The following is a 24,080-nucleotide window of genomic DNA, read 5'->3' as shown; positions in this document are numbered from 1 at the left end:
AAGCCTCTGTAACTGCACGTCAGCAGTTCCCAAATGTGTAAGAAGGATCGCCTGATGAAAATGCAACACTCCAGAGGCTGATGGGAGTGTTGATCCACTCCAGGGTCGGGCTCCACTCCAAAGGCTGATCCAGTTAGGCCTGAACTGGGGCCCAGGTAAGTCAGGCGCAGGTGGTCAGTAGGCTGACCTTCAGGAAGCCTTGCTCTGAATGGATGCCAAACTCAGGGGTCTGTAAACACGATCTTTGCAAACCAAGCACCAGCTGGTGAGCTCTCCTGAGCGCCAACCATGCAAGGCCCAGCTGAAAGAGCAGGGAAAGCAAGACAGGGATGTGGATTCCTGCACAGACGGCAGAACAAACCTCAGGGTCCCCAAAAGCACAGAGGAGCCCAGCAACAGAGGCGCACATGGCCACTGACAGAAGGACCGGGGCCTAGGTGCTGAGGGAACTACTGCACCCTCCACAGTGGGCACGTGTCTGTTCATGGTGCTTTTTTGTTTCAAACTTCCCAGAGCTCCCCAGGGACGTTCCACACAGGGGAACATCCAGGCTTCACGTGGGCCCTAAGATGTCCTCGTGCCATGCTCATTTCCTGACCCTCCTACAACTCAACTCCCCAACCTCGAAACCCACACTTTGTGTTGAGGCCACACGTGGCGAGCTTAGTGTTAGTCACTCATTCATGTCCTACTCTTTGCAGCCCACCAGGCTCCTCCATCCATGGGATTCTCCAGGCAAGAATACTGGAGTAGGTTGCCATTCCCTTCTCCAGGGAATCCTCCCAACCCAGGGATCAAACCTGGGTTGATCCCTGTAGGCCGATTCTTTACCATCTGAGCCAATTCCACCCAAAATGTGCCTCCAGGCTTTGGCTCCAGGACTCTGTCTGCAGGAATGTTCTCGGGCCCAGGGTCTCTGCACCTTCCATGCCCTGCTCAAGACTCAGGTGAGAGATGCCAGCTCTAAACAACCTTCCTTGGCACCTGTCTCTTCCTTGTCATTCCTCCCAGGGCTAATTAATTCCTCCTTCTAAGTAAGACCTAGCAGTCTGCTCCAAACACCACAGCCCTCCCCAACCTCGAGTCTTAAATCAGACTCCTCAGGGTAATAAAGAAAGATCTATTAGCTACTGCCAATATTCCAAAAATCAACCTCACAACCAGGGCCCTCGAGCAAGTCACCTGGATCAGCTAAAGCGCCAAGTTACTCTGTGTCTGTTTGGAATTACACAAACTGAAGTTTACTAATGAAAGAGAAAAAAAATAACCATGATAACTGCAGGCACCTACAAGATGCCAAACATGCCTCTACAGGCTGGATGGATAATAAAAGGGAAATGTTTGGAGGCAAAACTTTCAAAACCAGTGATTGCAAAGTGACGGGGGGGCGGGGGGTGGGGGGAATAACAAAAAGCAGTGTGTCGTGTGCTTGCTCTGCCAGGCTGCGTGCTCCTTGGAGGCCCCTGGTCTTCCTTACCCAACCATCCCTGCCACCTGCTCAGGCCTCCAGCATAGGAAGTGCTCAAAGGAGAGAGGCTGAGTTGATCTGAGGTGAAGCAAACACCATTGCCTGGCATCCTGAGCACACCCCTACTTCTGGAGGGACATCCCAGACAAGGATCCTCCGGGAGCCACAGGGAGGGAGAGAAAGAGGATGGAGGGATGTGGGGAGAAAAAGAGAGGTTGAGGAGCCCAGACTCACAAATGAAGTAGGCAGCTCATCTGTGCCATCCCCCACCCACCCGTTAGCAGGTCAGGTCATCAGCATATGTCCAGGGTCCTTTCTGCAAGGCTATAAATAAAGGTTTCTCCCATTTAACTGATGCCCCAGAGGGGAACGGCCAACAGCGGCAAGAGAAAACAGCGCTAGTCCTTTAGTGTCTTTATCGGCAACTTCCTCACCACGTCATGCTCTCTGGGCTCCAGCGACGTAAGGAAGACCCTTACAATCTGTAACAAGCCCAACCCCTCCTCTTAGGGAGGGTGAACCACAGCTGGCCCCCTCCACCACTGAGATGTCAGAGAGTCTGGTTTTGGAACTAGAGTGACATCAGTCCAGACCGTGCTTCTCTACAGATAAAGGATCGTTAGCGGAGGGATGGCTTCTAAGAGGCGGTCACTTTGGTTCCCGTCTGGAAGCCTGGAACTGGACATAGTTCATCTCAGCAGCTTTGGGAAAGGAAGACAACTGCCTGAAAGCATGTTATACCTCCTGCTGGCTGAGTACCTGCAGACAAGTTACTTAGCTTTTCTAAATTGGTCTCCCTATTTGTAAAGTCGGAAAAATTAAGAGGATCTCTTCAAGCAAAATGAGGCTTAAAGGAGAAATCACATGCAGTCCCTTTGGTGGACAGCGAGCCCTCAACAGACCACTGCTGGCTGTTTTTATTTTTTTTCCCTGAAGCTGTACAGCAAGGTGACAGAGCTGGAGCATCGAGATTTAGGTCTCAGCGCCCTTACCAGCTCTGTGGCAGTTCCTTAATCTGTGTTCCAGATCCTTCATCCATGATTAGAAATGTCAACACACCCGCCTCATCAGGTGCATATAACGGTTAAATATATATGCGATTGTCTTTATTAGTGTCTGGCACATGGTAAGTGCTGAATACATGGCAGGTATTGGAGGGGCCCAGGCGGAAACGTGGCAGTAGTGTACCAGTAGTGGTTCACACGTGGGTCACAGGGCCACTGACTGGCCTCCTTGCCTCCACACTCCACTCACTCAGCAACATCCAGTCTGGCTTTAGCAGGAACACTCACAGTATCCCTGCTGGCATCTAGGGTGATGGCAGAATGGAGGAAGCCTGTGGGTACTCCTTCTCTCTGCTTTGCCCACAGCCCTTGCCATGCCATACTAAGTCACTTCAGTCATGTCTGACTCTTTGTGACCGTATGGACTGTAGCCCACCAGGCTCCTCTGTCCGTAGGGTTATCTAGGCAAGAATACTGGAGTGGGTTGCCAGGCCCTCCTCCAGGGGATCTTCGTGACCCAGGGATTGAACCCACATCTCATGCATTGGCAGGTGGGTTCCTTACCACCAGCATCACCTGAGAAGCCCTCCCATGGGACCCTTGAGGAAGAGCAAAGCCCACAAGTCTCAGAGTACTAAATTCAGCCTCAAAGCTGCACACCATATTTTGATGTTTCCTAAACACTGATTCCTCAAACCAATTTATTTCTTGGTAAATTAAACTTTACATACCAGCCCTGATGGGCATTACTTGTTACTAATTTTCTCCTCGGTGATTGAGCTTCTCAGGCAGGACCGAGCATTTCTTGGGTGCTCTCTGGAGAGTGGTCCATGAAAAGCATCCTGTTGGAATCCTGAGCCATCAAACCTCAATGCTAAACCTGATCTAGAGACAGAGAACCGGTTCCTTAAGAGAACAAGGGAAACCTTGGTTCCTAGTCTATGCCCACTACCCATGCATCCACAAATGCATTGCATTAGCACTAACCTCACACCTCTAGGGGGGCTTCTCTGGTGGCTCAGCCATAAAGAATCCGCCTCCCAATGTTAGGAGATGCAGGTTTGACCCCTGGGTCGGGAAGAACCCCCTGGAGAAGGAAATGGCAACCCACTCCAGTATTCTTGCCTGCGAAATCCCATGGACAGAGAAGCCTGGAGGGCTACAGTCCATGGGGTCACAAAAGTCAGACACGACTTTGGGCACCAGGAAGTGGGGTTCTAGTTTCATGCAGAGCAAATCTGATCAGAGAACAGGAATATCTACAGGTGATGCTCCCTAGAGGCACAAGTCTGCAAAGAAATAAAGTATCCCCCAGCAAAAGATTATTCCCTTATCCTCAGAAATAAGGGAGATACACCAAGAAGAACCAAATAGTGTCATCTAAGTTGGACCCAACAGCAGAGAAATGGATTCGGCCTGTCCAGAGGGACTTTCTAAACCTACGGGGATGAAGCCCTCCTACTGAGACCATCACCTTCATGACTAGAGGTGGGTTCAAGCCACTGAAGCACCAGCGAAAGGAAGAATAAAACTCCCCTCACCCCGAAAGCCAGCCTCTGTCATCTCGCCAGAAGCTCATCTCAGAAAACAAAGGGTCATCTGTATCTCGAGCTCCACACCAGTCCTTCCGGAAGTCCGTATCTGCCTGATGATAACAGCATCTGAGCATCCAAGATTCCCACCCAGGGAGTCGAGCACAGATAGCCAAGCTGGTCTTTGCAGGTAAAAGAGCCACAAGTTGAACACACTGTTAATATTTCTAATTTGATACAAAACCAGGGAATCATCCAAAAATGCCATCAGCACCCAAGATTTTTGGTGATAACAGATCCCCTCTGGGTGATAGAAGATCCCCCATTAAGTAATTAATACAAAGGGGAAGCTGGAGAAAAAAATATGAACTGCCTGATTTTTACATAACATCTTTAGAGGAAGCAAGAAGCACATAAAATGGTAATTATCAAATTTCCAAATCCACTGCATGGACCATTCATTACGTATTTATAAAATTTGCATAAATGTTTGGTGGGGGGGGAGATATTTGAAGGAGTGTTTGAAAATAATACAAATATTTACATATCATTGGATCCTTTTTTTTTAATTTGATGATTGCCAGTGGCAAACAAAACTAGCAACCAAAGAGCCTACCTTACTTTATTTCAACATAACTCACACGAACATTCACCCAACAAATGGTAAATTTTGCTGTGCACTGAACACTATTTTATCATTTCTATCACACAATACTTTAATGGGGCTCAGCCTAATTGCCAATTGGAAGCTGTCCCCATCTGGCCGCAAGGCAAGTACTAGTTTGAATGTATATTCCAAAGGTAGAAAAATAGATGAAGAGAAGGGAAAAGTGTTTTCTGTTTTTTTCTAAAGTGCCTCAGGAACCACCCGAGTTCTTCTTCTGGCTGAATAACACTAGTGTTTAGTCAGAAGCTAGGAGAGGGGGTTTTCTGCATCTGGGGGAAGCTCACGGATTTTTTTCTAGCAATGTGAATAAACACGCTGGATGAATTTAGTCCCTGGTAAAGAAAAACATGCCAGAAAGGGCATTTCTTTGCACGTGTATACCCTGGGTGAACAAAACCGAAGTCGTCTCATGGCCTCCCACCTGCCACCAAGGACTCCGGATTCGGGGCAGAAATCCAGAGAGAGGCCTCCTGTTTGGAATGGCTTAATGGGCTTTTTAAAAAAATGCAAATCCAGAAAGTTCATGCAACTTAAATATTTAAAATGTGTCTGAAAACAGCCCTGGGCAGAGGAGGAGAGAGAACCTGAACCCCTAATGGAGGGACAAGTGTAGACACGGCGCCTAGGTGACAGGAGATGACAGAAGGCTAGAAATGGGTCTGAGCGGATGTTCTGGGCTTGAATCTGAAGGGCAGAGACGCGACAGATCGCTGCTGCTTGGGCGCGGGGGAAGCTGGAGGCGGCGGCGGGCCCCCGGGGGTACAGTGGGGCTCAGACGTCTCTGAAAAAACCCATTGCCAGATCCCCCTCCTCTTGCCAAGCACCCGCCGCTCAGGGCCCCCGGGGCATCTCGCTGCTGCCCTAAGTGGGCATGGACTCCGCACAGAGCTCTCGACATATGGAGCCCACATCCCGGGCTGCCGGCCCTCCGACTTCTTAGCCGCCGCAGCAACAGTTTTCCAGCCGGAGAAGCACCGCAAATGCCTCCGGGGAAAACGCTCAACAGGACCCCCCGGGCGCCAAAGCCAGGGGCGCGAAGGGAGACCCAGCCCGGCCCTGGGCACCGCGCGGATCCAGGAAGGATGCAGCCAGGAGCAGAGACTGCAAACGTCGGGCTCCGAAGATCACACACAGGGAGAAACTTCCCCAGGGCGCCAACGAGGGTGCGCGTTTGCGTCCCCGTGAGCATCCAGAATCCCCGGCAGGTGGTGCAGGGCCGGGGAAAGGCGCCGGCCAGGGGACCTGGCGCGTTGAGGTGACGGGAGCCGGCTCAGTCTCGCGCGCGGGGGTCCCTTCGTGCGCAGAGTGCCAGGAAGGGGACAGAAGGGTCTTTCTAGGTCCCCTAGGACGCATCCCTGGGCGGGGAAGGGACCCTCCAATCCAGGCACCGGCGGGGCGCAAACAAACTTGGGGTGCCCAGACGTCTGCTCGGTCCGTGGGTCCCCGAGTCCTCGCGCCCAGACCCGCGGCGCGCCACTACTTACACGAAGACCCCGAAAAGCAGGGCTCGGACCCCGATCTCAATGGCCAGTTCTCGCATGGTGTGGCCGGAGCGGCTCCCGCGGCGGCGGCTGGTGCTCTCGGCGGCTCCCGCAGCCTGGCCGGTGCCGGCTCGCCAGACCCGGGGCGGCGAGGGAGGCGCGCTCCAGGCCGCGGGCGGGGGCGGGAGGCGGGCGCCGGGAGGGGCGGGCGGGCGGCGGGGAGGACTCAACACAAATCTCCCGCCCAAGGCTCTGGGGTTCGGGGACGCAGCGCCGACCGCCCCCGACGCTCCCAGCCCCGCGGCCCCTGCGCCGAGCGGGAGGGAGCCTGGGGGACTCCCGGGTCCCCCGCGCCCGGCACCGCCTCCGCTTCCTGGGCCCGCCGCGCCTTGCGCTCGCGCCCGGGCGAGGGGAAGCCCGGGGAAGCCCGGACGCCGCCGCCTCCCCTGCGCGCTCCCCGGCTCCCCCGCCAGTGGGCGGCCCCTGGGCTCGGCGCCCGGGCAGCGCGCTCGCTGGGTCTCTGCCTGCGGCCCCTCTGCGTCTCCTCGCTCGTCCTCGACTCTCGCTGCTCCCGGGGCTCTGGCTCCTTGGCACACGCACTCACGTGGGCAGGTAGTAGCGGAGCGCTTTGAGGATTCTCTCGGGCTCCAGACAGCCCTGGCACCCACTGTTCGTGGCGGGCAGAGCTCCTTCCTATCTATTCTCTGCCCTTCCTACATTTTTCTAACCTGGAATTTTTTTTTTTTTTTTCCCCTAAGAAGTTACCCGAGATTACTCTCAAGCTTTGCTTTGCCCCCTGGAAGACCCGGCCAGATTCCAGGGTCCTGGCACAGACTGAGGGCAAAGGGGAACCTGGCTCTTCGCCAACCACCAGCGCCACGCCAAAGGAAACCGCCCTCACCCCCACCCCGCGCAGCCCCCAAGCAGCTCCGGACTGTGCTGTGAAACGTAAAAGAGAGAGAGAGACTGGCCCCTACCCCAGCAGGTGGGCAGGGTCCCTCTTTGCTGACACAGCATCGTCATCAGCACCTGAGGCAGCAAGGGCTGCTGGGAGGACCAGAAGCCTCACCCGAAGGGTTCAGAGTCAAAGGCCAGATCCTCACCGGTGACCCGAGGGTCAGGACGTCAAACCAGAGCCCAACCAGGGATTAGGTTTGCTTTCCCATCACCTGTCAGGATTATATGTTTGTCAGAATTTGAACTTCCTATTTTTATTAATTTAAAACAAATGGACATTCAAGATGCAAAACTCATATAACCATAACCATCAGGTTGTCTCTGGGGAGCCCAGATCTCTCCTGGGTTTAGAGATCTGGGGAGATGGTAGTTACTGGGAATGAGAAGCCAGAGTGCGGCCTTGGACAAGAGGGAGGGTAGGAAGAAGGAAGACCTTAGGAGAGCTTAGACATCAGCAGAGGGCAAACTGACTCTACTTCAGAAGGGACCCATGACAGATCCAAGATTCCGGAGCCAAGACATCTCAAGGACTAGGGAGAGAAAGGCAGACAGAGGAGGAACAGTCCTGGCTGTGTGAAAGGACGCCATCCTGGAAGCCCCAGAGGCAGGCCCTGCATCTGGTTAGCCTGTCACTGTATACATGATGCCTGGCACACTGTGCTTGGTAAGTATTCGGTGAATGAATGAATGATTGATTATGTATATCACGCACGTGGAGTGTCAGGTGTGGGTAGAGTAATGAGGACTTGGAGGAAGGAGGTGTGGGTCTGTTTCCTCTGTTCCCCGGGCCTTGCAACTACCCTGAGCACACTGGACTGAGCTGGGGTGTGGGAGAGTCCATAGTCAACCCAGTGAACACTAGGAACCCAGATCCAAAAGGATCTGGTCAGGAGGCCAGATTCTAGATTACTAACAAGAGCCAATGATATTAATACATCACTTACCTATGAGCATCAATTGAGCACAGTTATGTGTTGGGTGCGAGGACTCATAATCTAAATCCGCCCTCAAGCAGACAGACAGACAAGGAACCGTGAAGAAACATTAAGGAACTTAGCAAAGCAGTACCAATCAGTCCCCTTCTGAAAACTGGATCACTCTGAGATCAGAGGTTGGAGTCCTCCCTTTGGTCTGGGGTGGCCAGAGCACAAAGCCTTGTTGAGGAGAGTTGGTTCTTAAAAGGCCAAGGAAATTCCAAGTGAGGGCAAGAACATAAATAGGTGAAGGGAGAAGAGGTGGAAGGGGTCTGGAGGGCAAAGTGGATCAACCTCTCTGGCAGTCGGAAGGGTGGACCAAGGTTAAGTTCATGCTCAAGACCTAATTGTGTTGGTGCTGCCCACCAGGGACTGTTACCAAGATTGTAGATTTAGAATCTTTGTGCCACATGTTCCTGATCATTGCTTGCTTGTATTAGAGATGCCTAGAGAAGGAGTTTGAAAGAGTATGTGACTACACTGCTATTATCATTAAAAAGGGACTTTGAAACACACAGCTCTAAAGAGCTGCCCAGGTAACCCCCTCTTTTGATGCCTTAAATTGATTCTATGCTCTCCCCTCAATGTGGTCATCCTGTTTGGATCAGAAATCCTGCTCCTGATAAAGAATTCACCCTTGAGGGAGCCTGTACCCTCTCCAAACAGCTCTGTCGAAATCTCTCCCCTATGGGGAATTACAACAACACAGCATCCTGTAACATATAATAACGGATTAGTCCTACTTCCCCTGTTCCCATTCTAGGCCTACCAGCTGCACAGAACTGATACCATTAGAACTTCTGTGGAGCAAGGAACAGATGGCTCAAGCCAAATTCATTTTAAAGAAGTAGAATTGTAAAGTTCAGAAGAAGATCAGGCTTCAGGCACAGCTGGATTCAGCATCCAAACAGTGTCACCAGGACTTGACTCTTTCTACCTCTCCACTCCACTCTGCATTTGTATTGGCTTCAGTCTTGAGTTCCTGGTAGCTCCAAGGTGATTGCAAGAATTCCAGCTTTCCATGCTCTCAGGATCAAATCTGATGGGAAAGACCTCTATCTTGAAGCCAGCAGTCCCAACAAAAGTGTCATTGAAGGTCACTGGCCCTGTCCAGTCCTGAACCAGGCACCGTGGTCTGGGAATTATGATTGGATTGATTGTCTCAGGCCTGGGCCACGTGTTTCATCCCTAAGCTGGGAATGGAAACTTCACCCGCAGCTTCTGAACTGAGAATGGGAAAAGGTGGACCCACAAATGATGCTTTGGAGGAGGAAAAATGTTTCATGTAGAGCAAATGAACATGGATCCGGATACCCGCTTCCATGTCATAACCATGCAGATTAAAGAATGCTAGTGTGCTTCCCTGAGTTCTTGGCCAGCCCCTCCATCTTTAAGTAGTAGAAGAGTTACACATGGTAAGGCTGCCTTGCCTGTGCTCTGCCAGGCAGACTGGCAGAGCTGCCTTTACACAAAGTGGTGATGTCACCCAGGGGCTCCTCCTCAGCTGCAGGGGCTCCTCCTTCTCCACTCATGCTGGTAACTCTGTCATCTGCTCTAATCATCTCCTTTCTCATTCACCAAAGCCAGCTGTCAAGGGAAAACTCCAGCCTTCTTCATTACGTGGTGGCTCACATGGTAAAGAGTCTGCCTGCAATGCAGGAGATCCGGTTTCAATCACTGGGTTGGGAAGATACCCTGGAGAACAGAATGGCAACCCACTCCAGTATTTTTGCCTGGAGAATCCCATGGACAGAGGAGCCTGCCGGGCTAAAGTCCATGGGGCTGCAAAGAGTTGGCCACGACTGAGCAATTCACACTTTCACTTTCTTCATTACATATCCTGGATCAGGATATTTCATGGGCTCGCTCTCTCATACACACTGAAGCTCTGATTATTTAAGGCGGGTCCCTCTTGAAGGGCAGTTCCCAGAAATGGCCTGAAGATGGCATCCTCTGTGTCCCAAATCGCCCACAATGGGAGGCCCCTGCCATGTGTGCAGGAGGCCGGCGCCAGCAACTGTCCAGCTGTGCATGTGTGCTCAGTCACTCAGTCCAGCTCTTTGCAACCCCAGAGATTGTGCAGCCCACCAGGCTCCTCTGTCTATGGGATTTCCCAGGCAAAAATACTGGGGTGGGTTGCCATTTCCTCCTCCAGGGGATCCTTCCAACCCAGGGATCAAACCTGAGTCTCCTGTGTATCCTGCATTGGCAGGAGGATTTTTTTTTTTAACCACTGGCAGTAACAGGGAAGCCCCATCTAGCTGTGAACATGTGCCAAGTAGTAGAGCCCCTCAAAGTGCCGTGATGCTACTGAAGCAATGAGTCGACAAGGGAGTGAAGTAAAGCAGGTTAGATAAAGCCGTCTGGCCAGGTGCCCAGCTTGACAGCTCCAGCTGGGTCTTCAGAAGCCCCCCATGGAACGTGATAAGTTCTCCCGTGAAGGAAGCATGGGTCAGAGGTTCTAGCAGTCTCAGAAACATTCTATCATAAGAAATGAAATAAACATGCCAATTCCTCCCCGAGATAAAGTGAGCACTGTAACTGTAAAGTGTGAGATTGACCTTTGAAAAATCACTGCAGGACGCAAACTCTCAAATGAGTGCAGCTTCCTTTGGTACCTCTGTGGTGGCACACCTTTACAAAGTGCTACTTGGAGGAAAATCTCTCATGTTTCATACTGAGCTTATGGGCATGCCAAGGAAATCACCCTTGTCCCTCCATAGTCATGCTCTGTTGTTGGATTATTTTTTAAATCCCCAAATGGTGTCTAATAGGGTGATCCCATATTGATCAGATTTGGGGCTATTTCTAAGAACCAACCACCACTTTCAGACAACACAAATCTGCAACAATTTCTTATCACTTCCAAAAGTTATACACTGTGTCTCAGTGACTCCTACCTAGCTGCTCTAAGAGTGTGTCCTGGAAACGGGTAGCCAGCATAGCGATACTTCCCTATAGAGACCCACACATCCAGGCTTTCCACTGTGGTTGCCTGGTGTGAACTGATGTGCAGAGATTGAAGAGGAATTTCAGAAGAGGTCATCAAGTTCAACTTGTTCCATAAATATCCTCCATAAGGGTCGCAATAAATATCCATCTGCTTGAACACCTCCGGGGATGAGGAACTCATTCACTGCTCATGTCATCCCTGGAGAGATCTATTGTCCTTGATGTCTGAGTAGAAAGAGACTTGCCTATAGCCTACATCCAGTTGTGCTTTGAGGGCCACACAGAATATATTTAATGCCTATTCTTCTACATTATGGCCCTTTAATTATTCCTCAACTGGAAACAGAGATAGAGAGATGGAGATGAGAATGGAGGCAGGGAGGCAGAGAGAGAGAGAGGAAGAGAGGGCAGGTCTTCTAAACAAGTTAAATATTCTCAGCTCTTTCACCTTCTGGTAGTAATATTTATTAGACCTCTGAGGATACAGAACTGCAGATCCAACACTGAAGTGCTTTAAGCCAAATTCCACATAATGAAAGGGAATTTTTCTACTTCCTGGAAGGAGATAAAGTACACTGAAAGTGACTTAACGTGTTCCTGTCTTCAGAGCAGCTGTTAGGCCATCAGAGGAGAAAACGTATGAATTGATGAAGACTTCAGGAGAAAATGTTACTTCAGTTCTTAGAAAGCTTTAAGTTAGAAACTTTTTTTTAAGCAGGATTTTGTCTCTTGTTTTCAAATTTATCATGTGAAAAGTCTGAGTATCACTACCTTTGCATATGTGCTAGATTCACTTCCATTTGTCTGATTCTTTGTGACCCTATGGAGCCCGCCAAGCTCCTCTGTTCATGGGATTCTCCAGGCAAGAATACTAGAGTGGGTTGCCATGCCCTCTTCCAGGGGATCTTCCCAACCTAGGGATGGAACCATCATCTCTTACGTCTCCTGCATTGGCAGGCGGATTTTTTTTTACCACTAGCACCACCTGGGAAGCCCTACCTTTACTTTGCCCAAAAAGAAATCTTTATGCAGGAGCCAATAGGATTCTCACTAATATTCCTAATTAGAATCCTGGAACATTTGTGCAAGGGAAAGTGAAAAGTGAAAGTCGCTCATTCGTGTCCGACTCTTTGCAACCCCATGGACTATAGTCTATGGAATTCTCCAGGCCAGAATACTGGAGTGGGTAGCCTTTCTCTTCTCCAGGGGATCTTCCCAAGCCAGGGATCAAACCCAGGTCTCATGCATTCAGGCAGATTGTTTACCAGCTGAGCCACAAGGGAAGCCCACCAACTGCAAGGGAAGAAAATTCAAAATTAAGAAGCCTTTGTTCTTAGGGTGCAGCTATTTCTACTCCTTCACTTGTGGGTGGTCCAAACCCTTGCCAGGACTCCCACCCCCACCTCAGGGTGTCAGGGACACAGCCAGGAGCAGGACCCAAGTCCCTCATTCACAGTTCCATGCTCTTGAAAGACATTCAGCTACATCCTGGCTAAGATTGTGTGTCCTGGAAACGGGTAGCCAGCATAGCGATCCTTCCCTATAGAGACCCACACATCCAGGCTTTCCACTGTGGTTGCCTGGCTGACATCTGATTGTGATCGTGGTTTGTGTCTCCCTGATGGTTAATGATGTTGAGCATCTTTTCATGTGAGTTTTGGCCATTCTTTCATCTTTTCGTGTGAAGTATCTCTGTGTGTCTGTTGCCCATTTTTAAATTGGATTTTTGGTTTTTATTATTGATTTGAAGGAATTTTTAATATTTATCTCAACCCCAGTTCCTTCTTAGATGTACAAATATCTCCTACATCTGCCTTAACTTTTTCTTTACAGTTCTTTTGGAAGAGCACACACTTTTAATTTTGATGAAATCCAATTTATCAATTTCCTCTTTTACACTTGTTCCTTTTGTGTGTGAAGAAATCTTTGCCCGTTCCGTATCTGTGAATGTTTCCCTTTGTATTTTCCTCTAGAAGCTTTATAATAGCTTTTACGTGTAGATCTATGTTATGTCTCAAATTAATTTTTGCATGTGGTATAAAGTAGGGGCTGAGGGACTTCCCTGGTGGTCCAGTGGTTAGGAATCTGCCCTATAATGCAGGCAACGTGAGTTCAGCCCCTGGTCAAGGAACTAAGATCCCGCATGCCATAGAGCAGCAAGAGAAGCCTGCTCATTGCAACAAAGACCCAATGTAGCCAAATTACAAAAATAAAATAAAATATAGTAGGGGCTCTCAGCCAAATAAAAAACAAAGTAGGGGCTGAGATTCTTTTATGTGAAAGGATATTTGGTTACTCCAGCATTGCTTGTAAATAATACAGTCTTCTTCAGCTGAATTGCCCTGATGCCTTTGTTAAAAGCTGGCCATTGTATGGGTCTCCTCAATTCTTTTCATCCTCTCCACCCATCTGTTTGGGGTCCAGATCTATGCTAGCCAATATCAAGGGACTTGTACCAATGTTCATTACAGCTTTATGCATGATAACTGAATATTAGAAACAACCCAAATATTTATTAACATAAACACAGATAATGGATAAATGGTGGCATATTAATACAATGAAAACTGTGTGTGTGTGTCGTCGCTTCAGTTCAGTCCAGTTCAGTTGCTCAGTAGTGTCCGACTCTTTGCGACCCCATGAATCGCAGCACGCCAGGCCTCCCTGTTTATCGCCAACTCCCAGAGTTCACGCAGACTCACGTCCATCGAGTCAGTGATGCCATCCAGCCATCTCATCCTCTGTCGTCCCCTTCTCCTCCTGCCCCCCAGTCCCTCCCAGAAACAGGGTCTTTTCCAATGAGTCAACTCCTCCCATCAGGTGGCCAAAGTATGGAGTTTCAGCTTCAGCATCATTCCTTCCAAAGAACACCCAGGACTGATCTCCTTTAGAATGGACTGGTTGGATCTCCTTACTGTCCAAGGGACTCTCAAGAGTTCTCCAACACCACAGTTTAAAAGCATCAATTCTTCGGTGCTCAGCTTTCTTCACAGTCCAACTCTCACATCCATACATGACCACTGGAAAAACCATAGCCTTGACTAGACAGACCTTTGTTGGCAAAGTAATGTCTCTGTAGTCATGTCCATCTCTTTGTGACCCTGTGGGCTGTAGCCCCCAGGCTCCTCTGTCTGTGGAATTCTCCAGGCAAGAATACTGGAGTGGGTTACCATTCCCTCCTCCAGCGGATCTTCCCAACCCAGGGATCAAACCCACGTCTCTTATGTCTCCTGCATTGGCAGGCAGGTTCTTTACCTCTAGCATCACCTGGAAAGCCCACAATGAAATACCATTCAGTGACAAGAAGGAACGAGCTACTGATACCTGCAAACACAAGAATAAACCTGAAAAGCATATTTTGAGCAAAAGAGACCAGACATAAAAGAGAGCATATCATAGGATTCTATTTATATGAGCTTCTAGAACAGGCAAACTGGGCTGTGGCAATAGAGAGTGAAAGGGTAGTTACCTCTGGGCAGAGTTGAGAAGGTGACCCAGCGGAACTTCCTGAGGTGTTAGAAATATTCTATGCTTAGTTGAGGTGCTGGTTACATGGGTACATGCGGGCTTGATCCCTGGGTGGGGAAGATCCCCTGGAGTAGGGCATGGCAACCCACTCCAGTATTCTTGCCTGAGGAATCCCATGGACAGAGAAGCCTGGTGGGCTACAGTCCATAGGGTCACAAAGAGTTGGACACTAATGAAATGACTTAGCATGCATGTCCCTATCCAGTTGTATATTTTATATCTGTGTATTTAATTGTGTACAGGTTATATCTTAACTTCTTTTAAAAGAGGAAGAACGCAGGGGAAGAATTAGGTCACAGGATGTGGAGGAAATTCTCAGTGGGATACCTCCAAGCAAACAATGCCAACTCCTCAGTTCGTTCAAGTATTATGAGTGCCACGGGGTCAGACACACTCAGCAAAACCACCGTGCTTTCAGAGACTCAAGCAGAAAGATCTCTTCTGGAGAATCTGGAAGCTTCCCAAAGGCTCCTTGTGAGGAGGTACTCAGGTAACAGTGAAGATTGTTTCCCTGGCCACTGACCTGACCAGTGAACTCAATACTCCAGCCCGTTCTTCCAGGTCAACTCTTCATTTGTTTGCAAAATTTTAGCTTTCATTAGCCAGAAATCTTCTTCCTGGGGTCTTCTCATGCTGGTCACCTCCAAACCTTCACTCAGCTCCCCACCTGCATTCTTGCCCATCAGGAAAGCAGGCTGTCTGGTTGGCCCTTTCTCTTCAACACCACCTGTTTGCTTATGTGTGCATGCTACAGCAGGCATGCTCAGTCATGTCCGACCGTGACCCCTGGACCCTGGACTGTAGCCCCCCAGGCTCCTCTGTCCATGGGGATTCTCCAGGCAAGAACACTGGCGTGGGTTGCCATTTCCTCCTCCAGGGGATCTTTCTGACCCAGAGATGGAACCCACATCTCCTGACTCCTGTGTCTTCTGCATTGCAGGTGTACTTGTTATCATTTGAGCCATTTGAGGAGTGCTGCAAAAATATCTACCGGCGAGAAGAAAAATGTTCTCCTTAATGAATAGATTCTTCCAGGTCCTAACTGCTGGGAATGAAGTCGGCCACAGGGCTGGGCTGGGGAGCACATGCCTTCACTGGACAACTGAGTTAGGTCTGGCCTCTTCCCCCCAGAACAGTGACCCCGGCTAAAGGCTATTATTTCACCGTTACAACTTCATTTGTGTAGCCAGGAAATCTTTCCTCTTCAAAGATCTCCTTTTAAAGTAGACATTCTCCCAAGCAATTAATAATGATGTCTTCTTTTTCACATGTCAACTAGCTGGTTACACCGCCATTCCCATGCATCATCTCCTTGATCCTCACCACAAGATCATGTGGAAGAAGTATTATTATTATTAATATTATGATCTCCACCTCTTTTTTGGAAGAGAGAGCCCACAGTTATGTGTTCACCCAGACCACCTAAACGGTCCAGAGCAGAGCAGAACTAAGCAGGTGAATCTTCCAGTAACAGGCTCCATGTCCCTTCCAGGGTGCCAAGGCCCCCAGTCCTCAGAATCCAAGTGAGGATCGATGGGCTGCTGGGAGAGCAGAAAGAGAACACAGGACCAGTGCCTGGGGAAAGCAGGAAGACTGCATGTGGCAGGATGCTGGGGAGTGAGCAGAGGGGTGATAGGAAGGAAGGGGTGACCAGGTCCGCCTTCTCTGGCTCCATTGTTTGGCATATCCACCCCCATGCGTGCAAGCTCAGCTGCTCAATTGTATCTGACTCTTTGCAACGCCACTGACTGTAGTCCACCAGGCTCCTCTGTCCACGGGATTTTCTAGGCAAGAATACTGCAATGGTTTGCCATTTCCTCCCCCAGGGGATCTTCCTGACCCAGGGATCAGACTCGTGTCTCCTGCATCTTCTGTACTGGCAGGCAGATTCTTTACCACTGAACCACCTAGAAGGCCCATATCCATCCCCAGAGAACCTTAAATACCCCAGGAATTCAGAACATGCATGTAGATGAAACTACTTCACTGAGTCTTCCAGGCCAATAAATTGAATAAATTTTGATTCATCTAGTAGCAATTGATAGAAAACCTAATTCAAATTGACCTGGACAATGATCAGAGGGGAAATCTGGGTTCAGGAACAGCTTGATCCAGATTCAAAACAGTGTCATGAAGACTCCGTATCTTTTACACATCACTCAATATAATTTCTCTGTGGTCTTCATACTCAGCTCTATTCTCTCCTTGTTAGGCAGCTCCATCTTACAGCCTCTTAGGTTCAAGTTCAGCAGAGAAAAAAAAGTGTGTGTGTGTTTGTGTGTGTGTGCATTTGTGTTTGTGTGTGTGTGTGTGTGTTTATTTGTTTTCCAATAGCTCTTGCAAAAGTCCTGAGATTTGCTCTGATTAGACCAGTTTGGGTCATGAGTCTAATGACCATGGACCCATGATGGCGGGGAACTATGCTAATTGGGATAACTCTGGGTCATAAACCCATCCCTTTAACCCAAGAGGATCAAGAGTAGAAAAGGGACAGAACCTTGAGCTAAAGTTTGTTACTGTTACCAAAGAAAGGTGAATGGATATGGAAAAAGCACATTTCAAATTCTCACCACACAACACGATGCCCACCACATAGATCTCACTAGAAGGTAATCACCAATAGAATTAAGTTGTTTCCATGTTCAGTCCCATGGCTCCTAGAAAATTACCTGGCATAGAGTACAATAGGTACTCGGTAAATAGTGACATTTATCATACAAATAAGTAAATGAGTGAAACACTAGCTTTCAGAGGAGCTGCTAATACGGTATCACATGGTTTGCTTTGCTTATTGCTTTCTTGGCCCAAACTAAACTTTCAGGAAAAAACTGGATGCACAGCCACCTCCAGTAGCTATGCCTGTTCATGTTACATCCATCCATCTGAAAGTCCATTTGCCACTTGAGCTTAAATCAGACAACACATGTCATCTTCTAACATGGTACAAGCGACACTGATGTATTGACTTGTATTAAAACTGCATCTTGGAGCCTAAAGAAATCTTTCCACCCTTTGTTCTTCCTCAAAGAGATTAAGGAGGATCTACTATAAGGAGACAATGTGTTTATAGCAGCAATGGACAGACATACACACATATTGGCACAACAGCCCCACACAGCACTGCCAGGGAAACAGCACAGACTTCCGAATTCCCTAAAGCTATTGCCCTGTAGATGTAGTCTTTGCAGTCAAGGAACTGGGATTAAAGGTTGTGTTATCTGAATTGCGACCCACCAACTTCTCCAAATGTTACTCCTGAGTAGAGTTCTCTGGGGCTGCCCTGGTGGCTCAGTAGTAAAGAATCCGCCTGCCAATGCAGGAGGTGCAGGTTCAATCCCTGGCTAGAGAAAATCCCATGGAGAAAGAAAATGGTAACCCACTCCAGTATTCTTGCCTGGGAAACCCCATGGATAGAGGAGCCTGGCAGGCTGCAGCCCATGGGGTCACACAGAGTTGGACACAACTTAGTGACTAAAGAACAATGCAGTTCCCTAATCATGATGTGTGTATAACACTGGGACTTCAAGAATAACATGAAAAACCCACACTGTTTGCAAAGTCTGAAATTTATTTTATTTTTCTGAGAAGAGTGTCCATAATTTTTATCTGTTTCTCAGAAAGCATCGTAGGAAAAAAAAAGTCAAGAACATCCGCTTTAGTGAGTATCAGACCAAATCACCTATGAGTCCAGTAAGGTTTGATCAGCAGCAACCGCAGCCTTGTGCCCCAGAGGCATTAAACAGCTTTTTTTTTTTATGATTCCAACTGAATAACAAAGATTCCCTTCTGTGGTCAGACTTGGAATCAGGTCCATCTGAGCATCTAACCTAAGTCAACCAAAACACCCAAGCTATATTTGAATAGGTTGAGGGCCCCTGATCATGAAGAAAGAGGAGTGAAGTGGCCTGGGGTGGAGTTGTGGGTCCACCCAGAAAGTGATGGAAGTGTTAGTTGCTCAGTCTCCAACTCTTTGTGACTCCATGAACTGTAGATCACCAGGCTCATCTGTCCATGGGATTTCCCAGATAAGAATACTAGAGTGTGTTGCCATTTCCTTCCCCAGGGGATCTTCCCACCTCATGGATGGAACCCAGATCTCCTGCATTGCAGGCAGATCCTTAACCCTCTGAGTCACCAGGGAAGCCCAAGGTTGGTCTACCCAGGTGTCCCTGAAGGCTGACATTTCAAAGCCATCTATAACGAAGTTTCTCTTCCCAAAAGGAATGACCCACCTTCTCAGAACAGCTGTCCTCGGGGCTTTGTCCTGTATCATCCACACTTTCTTCCCTAACCTTCTCCATTAAGACCTTCAGATCAGATCAGATCAGTTGCTCAGTCGTGTCTGACTCTTTGCGACCCCATGAATCGCAGCACGCCAGGCCTCCCTGTCCATCACCAACTCCCAGAGTTCACCCAGACTCACGTCCATCGAGTCAGCGATGCCATCCAGCCATCTCATCCCCTGTTGTCCCCTTCTCCTCCTGCCCCCAATCCCTCCCAGAATCAGAGTCTTTTCCAATGAGTCAACTCTTCGCATGAGGTGGCCAAAGTACTGGAGTTTCAGCTTTAGCATCATTCCTTCCAAAGAAATCCCAGGGCTGGTCTCCTTCAGAATGGACTGGTTGCATCTCCTTGCAGTCCAAGGGACTCTCAAGGGTCTTCTCCAACACCACAGTTCAAAAGCATCAATTCTTCGGCGCTCAGCCTTCTTCACAGTCCAACTCTCACATCCATACATGACCACAGGAAAAATCATAGCCTTGACTAGATGAACCTTTGTTGGCAAAATAATGTCTCTGCTTTTGAATATGCTATCTAGGTTGGTCATAACTTTCCTTCCAAGGAGTAAGCGTCTTTTAATTTCATGGCTGCAGTCACCATCTGCATTAATTTTGGAGCCCAGAAAAATAAAATCTGACACTGTTTCCACTGTTTCCCCATCTATTTCCCTTGAAGTGATGGGACTGGATGCCATGATCTTTGTTTTCTGAATGTTGAGCTTTAAGCCAACTTTTTCACTCTCCACTTTCACTTTCATCAAGAGGCTTTTGAGTTCCTCTTCACTTTCTGCCATAAGGGTGGTGTCATCTGCATATCTGAGGTTATTGATATTTCTCCCGGCAATCATTGATTCCAGCTTGTGTTTCTTCCAGTCCAGCGTTTCTCATGATGTACTCTGCATATAAGTTAAATAAACAGGGTGACAATATACAGCTTTGATGAACTCCTTTTCCTATTTGGAACCAGTCTGTTGTTCCATGTCCAGTTCTAACTGCTGCTTCCTGACCTGCATACAAATTTCTCAAGAGGCAGATCAGGTGGTCTGGTATTCCTATCTCTTTCAGAATGCAAAGAAATAGAGGAAAACAACAGAATGGGAAAGACTAGGGATCTCTTCAAGAAAATCAGAGATACCAAAGAACATTTCATGCAAAGATGGGCGCGATAAGGACAGAAATGGTATGGACCTAACAGAAGCAGAAGATATTAAGAAGAAATGGCAAGAATACACAGAAGAACTGTACAAAAAAGATCTTCACGATCCAGATAATCACGATGGTGTGATCACTGACCTAGAGCCAGACATCCTGCAATGTGAAGTCAAGTGGGCCTTAGAAAGCATCACTACGAACAAAGCTAGTGGAGATGATGGAATTCCAGTTGAGCTATTTCAAATCTTGAAAGATGATGCTGTGAAAGTGCTGCACTCAATATGCCAGCACATTTGGAAAACTCAGCAGTGGCCACAGGACTGGAAAAGGTCCGTTTTCATTCCAACCCCAAAGAAAGGCAATGCCAAAGAATGCTCAAACTACCGCACAATTGCACTCATCTCACACGCTAGTAAAGTAATGCTCAAAATTCTCCAAGCCAGGCTTCAGCAATATGTGAACTGTGAAATTCCTGATGTTCAAGCTGGTTTTAGAAAAGGCAGAGGAACCAGAGATCAAATTGCCAACACCCACTGGATCATGGAAAAAGCAAGAGAGTTCCAGAAAAGCATCTATTTCTGCTTTATTGACTATGCCAAATCCTTTGACTGTGTGGATCACAATAAACTGTGGAAAATTAAGACCTCAGAGGCATTTAAACAAGAGTCCCAAGACTGGGTCAGCACAAGGATGACCAGTCCAGACAAACCAAAGAACTGGCATTTGATGACCAGTTACCATGACCACTTTCAGGAAATCTCTTGACTCGGAAATAGTGGAGGTCCATCATTTTTCTTGTTGTTGTTCAGTCGCCCCGTTGGGTCCAACTCTTTGCAATCCAATGGACTGCAGCACGCCATGTTCCTTTTCTGTCCAGCATCAATTTTTCCTGGACAACTAATGAATAGTCCCTCATTTTCTTCTGGGAACAACTGTGGTGTAAAAACCTAAAGCTAAGATCCAGTAGTATGCGTTGTGTGGACATCTGGTGAGACTAGGAGGGCCTCAGATGGCCTAGGTTCTCATTTCCCTCCCTGGTCTGCTGTTGTGCAAGGCCCCCTAGGCAATAACCTCCTTGTCACACAGGAACCAGGCACAGTTTCTGCTTCTCCCAAGGACCAGGTTTCTGGCCTGCAAAATTATTCAAACAGGCCTATCACATCTTTCCATGGAAACCAGGGTTCACCCCTCTTGCCCATGCGATTCCTGAGTGCAACCCTCACATGGCCATGCATGCCATGCTGTGTCCTCCTTCCTGGGACTGGGACTGCATGTGACTAATCACTGTCTCACCTGTCCAGTGTCGTAGGTCATGTGTCCTGTGTTGGCCATCCTTATAACCCCAGGTCAGGAAACTCTCCCTGGCCAAAGAGGGAAACAGGAGGTGATTAAGACAATCCCCACACTCATACCCTGTGCCCCAAGGCTGACCTCACCCTAGCTTCAAAGATGTGACTTTGACTCAGACCTGGCCAATCAGAGAACACTTTCTTCCAGCCACAGTGATTGGTCAAGGCTGGACACGTGACCTGGTTAGAAGCAATGAGATTCAATGCAACCTCTCCTCCTGTTGCTGAGCAAGGTGCTTTTCTTCTTCTTTCATTGTAGACTTTGGGGGAGATGGGATGGGAGCTGGTACCTTTTCACCACAAAGATACTGAGAATTAAGCTACCATGGAAGAGAGAAGGGATAAGGTTTAGAAACCTCAGGCCCCATTGACATTGTAAGGGGGCCTGGGAGAAGTTATGCCTAAAGCTACCAGTACTTAGAGTTTCAAGTTCTCTAAGCCACAGCATTCTTGGTTTTGGTAAAGACAATTTGCTTGGGATTTTTTTTTTTTTTTGTCATGGAGATATTTGCCAAATATCTACCATGTTCCATGCGCTGGTAAGGGATATGTGTGGGACACAGGGGTATAGGGGCCACAGAGGTTTATTGAGCGAGATCAACATCCACAAAACAACAAGCTAATGAGTAAGGACTGCATTCGATGGCACTGACGTGGGCAGGGCTCGTTGAGAGTGACTATTCTGTCCATCAGTTGTAGAATAAAATTCCGTTCCAGAATGACTCCCTCTCTCACAGGCTCTAGTGATCCACGTGCATGACCAGGAACTCTCAGCAGCAGACAGGAGGAGAAAGTGATGTCACCAGGACCAAGCTGGCCCCTTCCCACTTTACCTGAAGCTCATCTCCTTATTCAAATCACAGGTCTGTTTTATAACTTTCCAGGACACAAGATGTTCTGACACCTGAATAATAAGTGATATTCACAAGATGTTTTCCCCTTCTCCGCGCCAAGGGTGCCAATGAGCATGGTGCCACGCCTCCCCTCTTCCCAGCCTTTGTCCAGGTAGTAAGGTGATGGCCCGCCCTCCCTTTCGAGTGCATCATCAGTAGAGCTAGACAAGCACAATGCCCTCAAGCTACACAGAGAGAAAGCAAAATAGGGATGCCAACAGCCCTGAAGAGTTTCTTCTGTTTTGTCCTGGTGAGTTGAAGCAGAAAGTTAATACTAGGCCAGAGGCTCAGTGGTCCCACCAGTCAGGAGAGCCAGACAACCCTGTAATCACTAAGAGCATCTCCAGAGCAGGGGCCCCTGGATAGGGGGATGGGCAGATGAGTGGTTCAGCCATTCACTAAGAGAAACACCTCACAGGGGATGGGCCTGCACTAGCAACAACCACGCTGAGGTATTTTTTATTGCAAACACAGTTCCAAAGATCTACTGGTAATAGCTAAAAATTTAGAGAAGTTGGATCTCTGTGGGTGACAGGTGCTATACATGCTACCCATTGAATGACTTGTTGTAAAAGTAGGGAACATGACTGTACATGATTCTTTGCCAATTTTTACAGAGTCCTACCAACACTGTGAAGATAAAAAGATACCTTCTTCCAAGAGGAAGTGAAGTGAAGTGAAAATCACTCAGTCGTGTCCGAGTCTTTGAGACCCCATGGACTATATAGTCCATGGAATTCTCCAGGCCAGAATACTGGAGTGGGTAGCCTTTCTCTTTTCCAAGGGATCTTTCCAACCCAGGGATCGAACCCAGGTCTCCCTCATTGCAGGCAAAAGTCCCTTATTTTCAGGCCTGCCTCATCCATGCCCTTAGGAACAGTTAACACATTTGGGGAATGAATGAGGCAGGGCTTGTTAAGCCCATCAGAGAACCCTTTGGAGTTGGAAGATAGATGTGAACCCCAGCTCTGCATCTCTTTCACTGTGTGATCTTGAGCAATGACTTAACCTCTCTGCACTTCTTTCTCTATAAAAAGGAGATGGTAATTATATCTGCCTCACAGAGCATTTGCGGTGCCCAGGGAGATGAAGCACGTGAGCACTGTGTACCACGCGTGGGACATGGCCAGTGTTGGGGAACCAAGCTGCAGGTACGTAGACTGGAAGAGGGAGGGGCCAGGAGTTTTGCAGGCTAAACACAGAATATGGTGGTTTTGAACCGGGCTCTGCTTCAAGACACTGTAATCAAATGGGTGCTGTTTTGAAATATATTTTAAGCACCTTAAAAACTGTAATAAAAAAAGAACACACACCTACTGGGGTGGCATACTAAATCTTAACATATCCAAGATTGCTAGAGTGTGAACTGGTGCAGCTGCATAAACTCATTTTTGTGCGAACTTTGGGAAAGAACACATCTTCCATCTCTGTGTTGGCCTGACTTTCATAGGAAGGTGGCACCAATTAGGCACCAACGCACTCTGGTGGGTTGTTTTAAAAAATCCAGCTTCTGCACATTTTTTCGCCTCTAATGCACAAATGAGGACACCATTGCCCGCCTGGGGCCTGCCCTTGTCACTTCAAAGCAGTTAGCAGTGCCACCACAGGTGAACGTAGGGGCATTCACGCCGCACACCCACAATGCAGCCGTCTTATCAAGGTAACCCTGTATGCTTGGCCAGGAGAGGTACTGCTTTTCTCAAAGGGTTCTGCTACTTCTTGCTCGATCTCCAGAATGGAAAATGGTTTCAATCTGGGGTGCTTCTCAGGTGAAACCTGAAACTGGCTCCCACACACAGAGGGCCGGGAGAGATGGAGGAAGAGGCAGACCTCTCCAGATGGG

At 48.4% G+C, this 24,080-nt stretch overlaps 1 protein-coding gene across 1 annotated transcript in view; it reads right to left on the bottom strand.

The window, feature by feature from the left end:
* The window catches only part of PLPP4 (phospholipid phosphatase 4), a 147,057-nt gene extending 140,805 nt beyond the window's left edge, over window positions 1-6,252 (bottom strand). The window contains 1 exon segment of the mRNA NM_001206550.1: window positions 6,156-6,252. Within this exon segment, the coding sequence (NP_001193479.1) occupies window positions 6,156-6,211 (56 nt within the window). The 5' untranslated portion in view covers window positions 6,212-6,252.
* Between the last annotated feature and the right edge of the window lie 17,828 nt (window positions 6,253-24,080).

This window comes from Bos taurus, chromosome 26, assembly GCF_002263795.3.
Source record: "Bos taurus isolate L1 Dominette 01449 registration number 42190680 breed Hereford chromosome 26, ARS-UCD2.0, whole genome shotgun sequence".
In the NCBI taxonomy this organism is placed as follows: Eukaryota; Metazoa; Chordata; class Mammalia; order Artiodactyla; family Bovidae; genus Bos; species Bos taurus.
The sequence above is the reverse complement of the archived record's forward strand: the minus strand, read 5'-3'. Positions and strand labels throughout refer to the sequence as shown.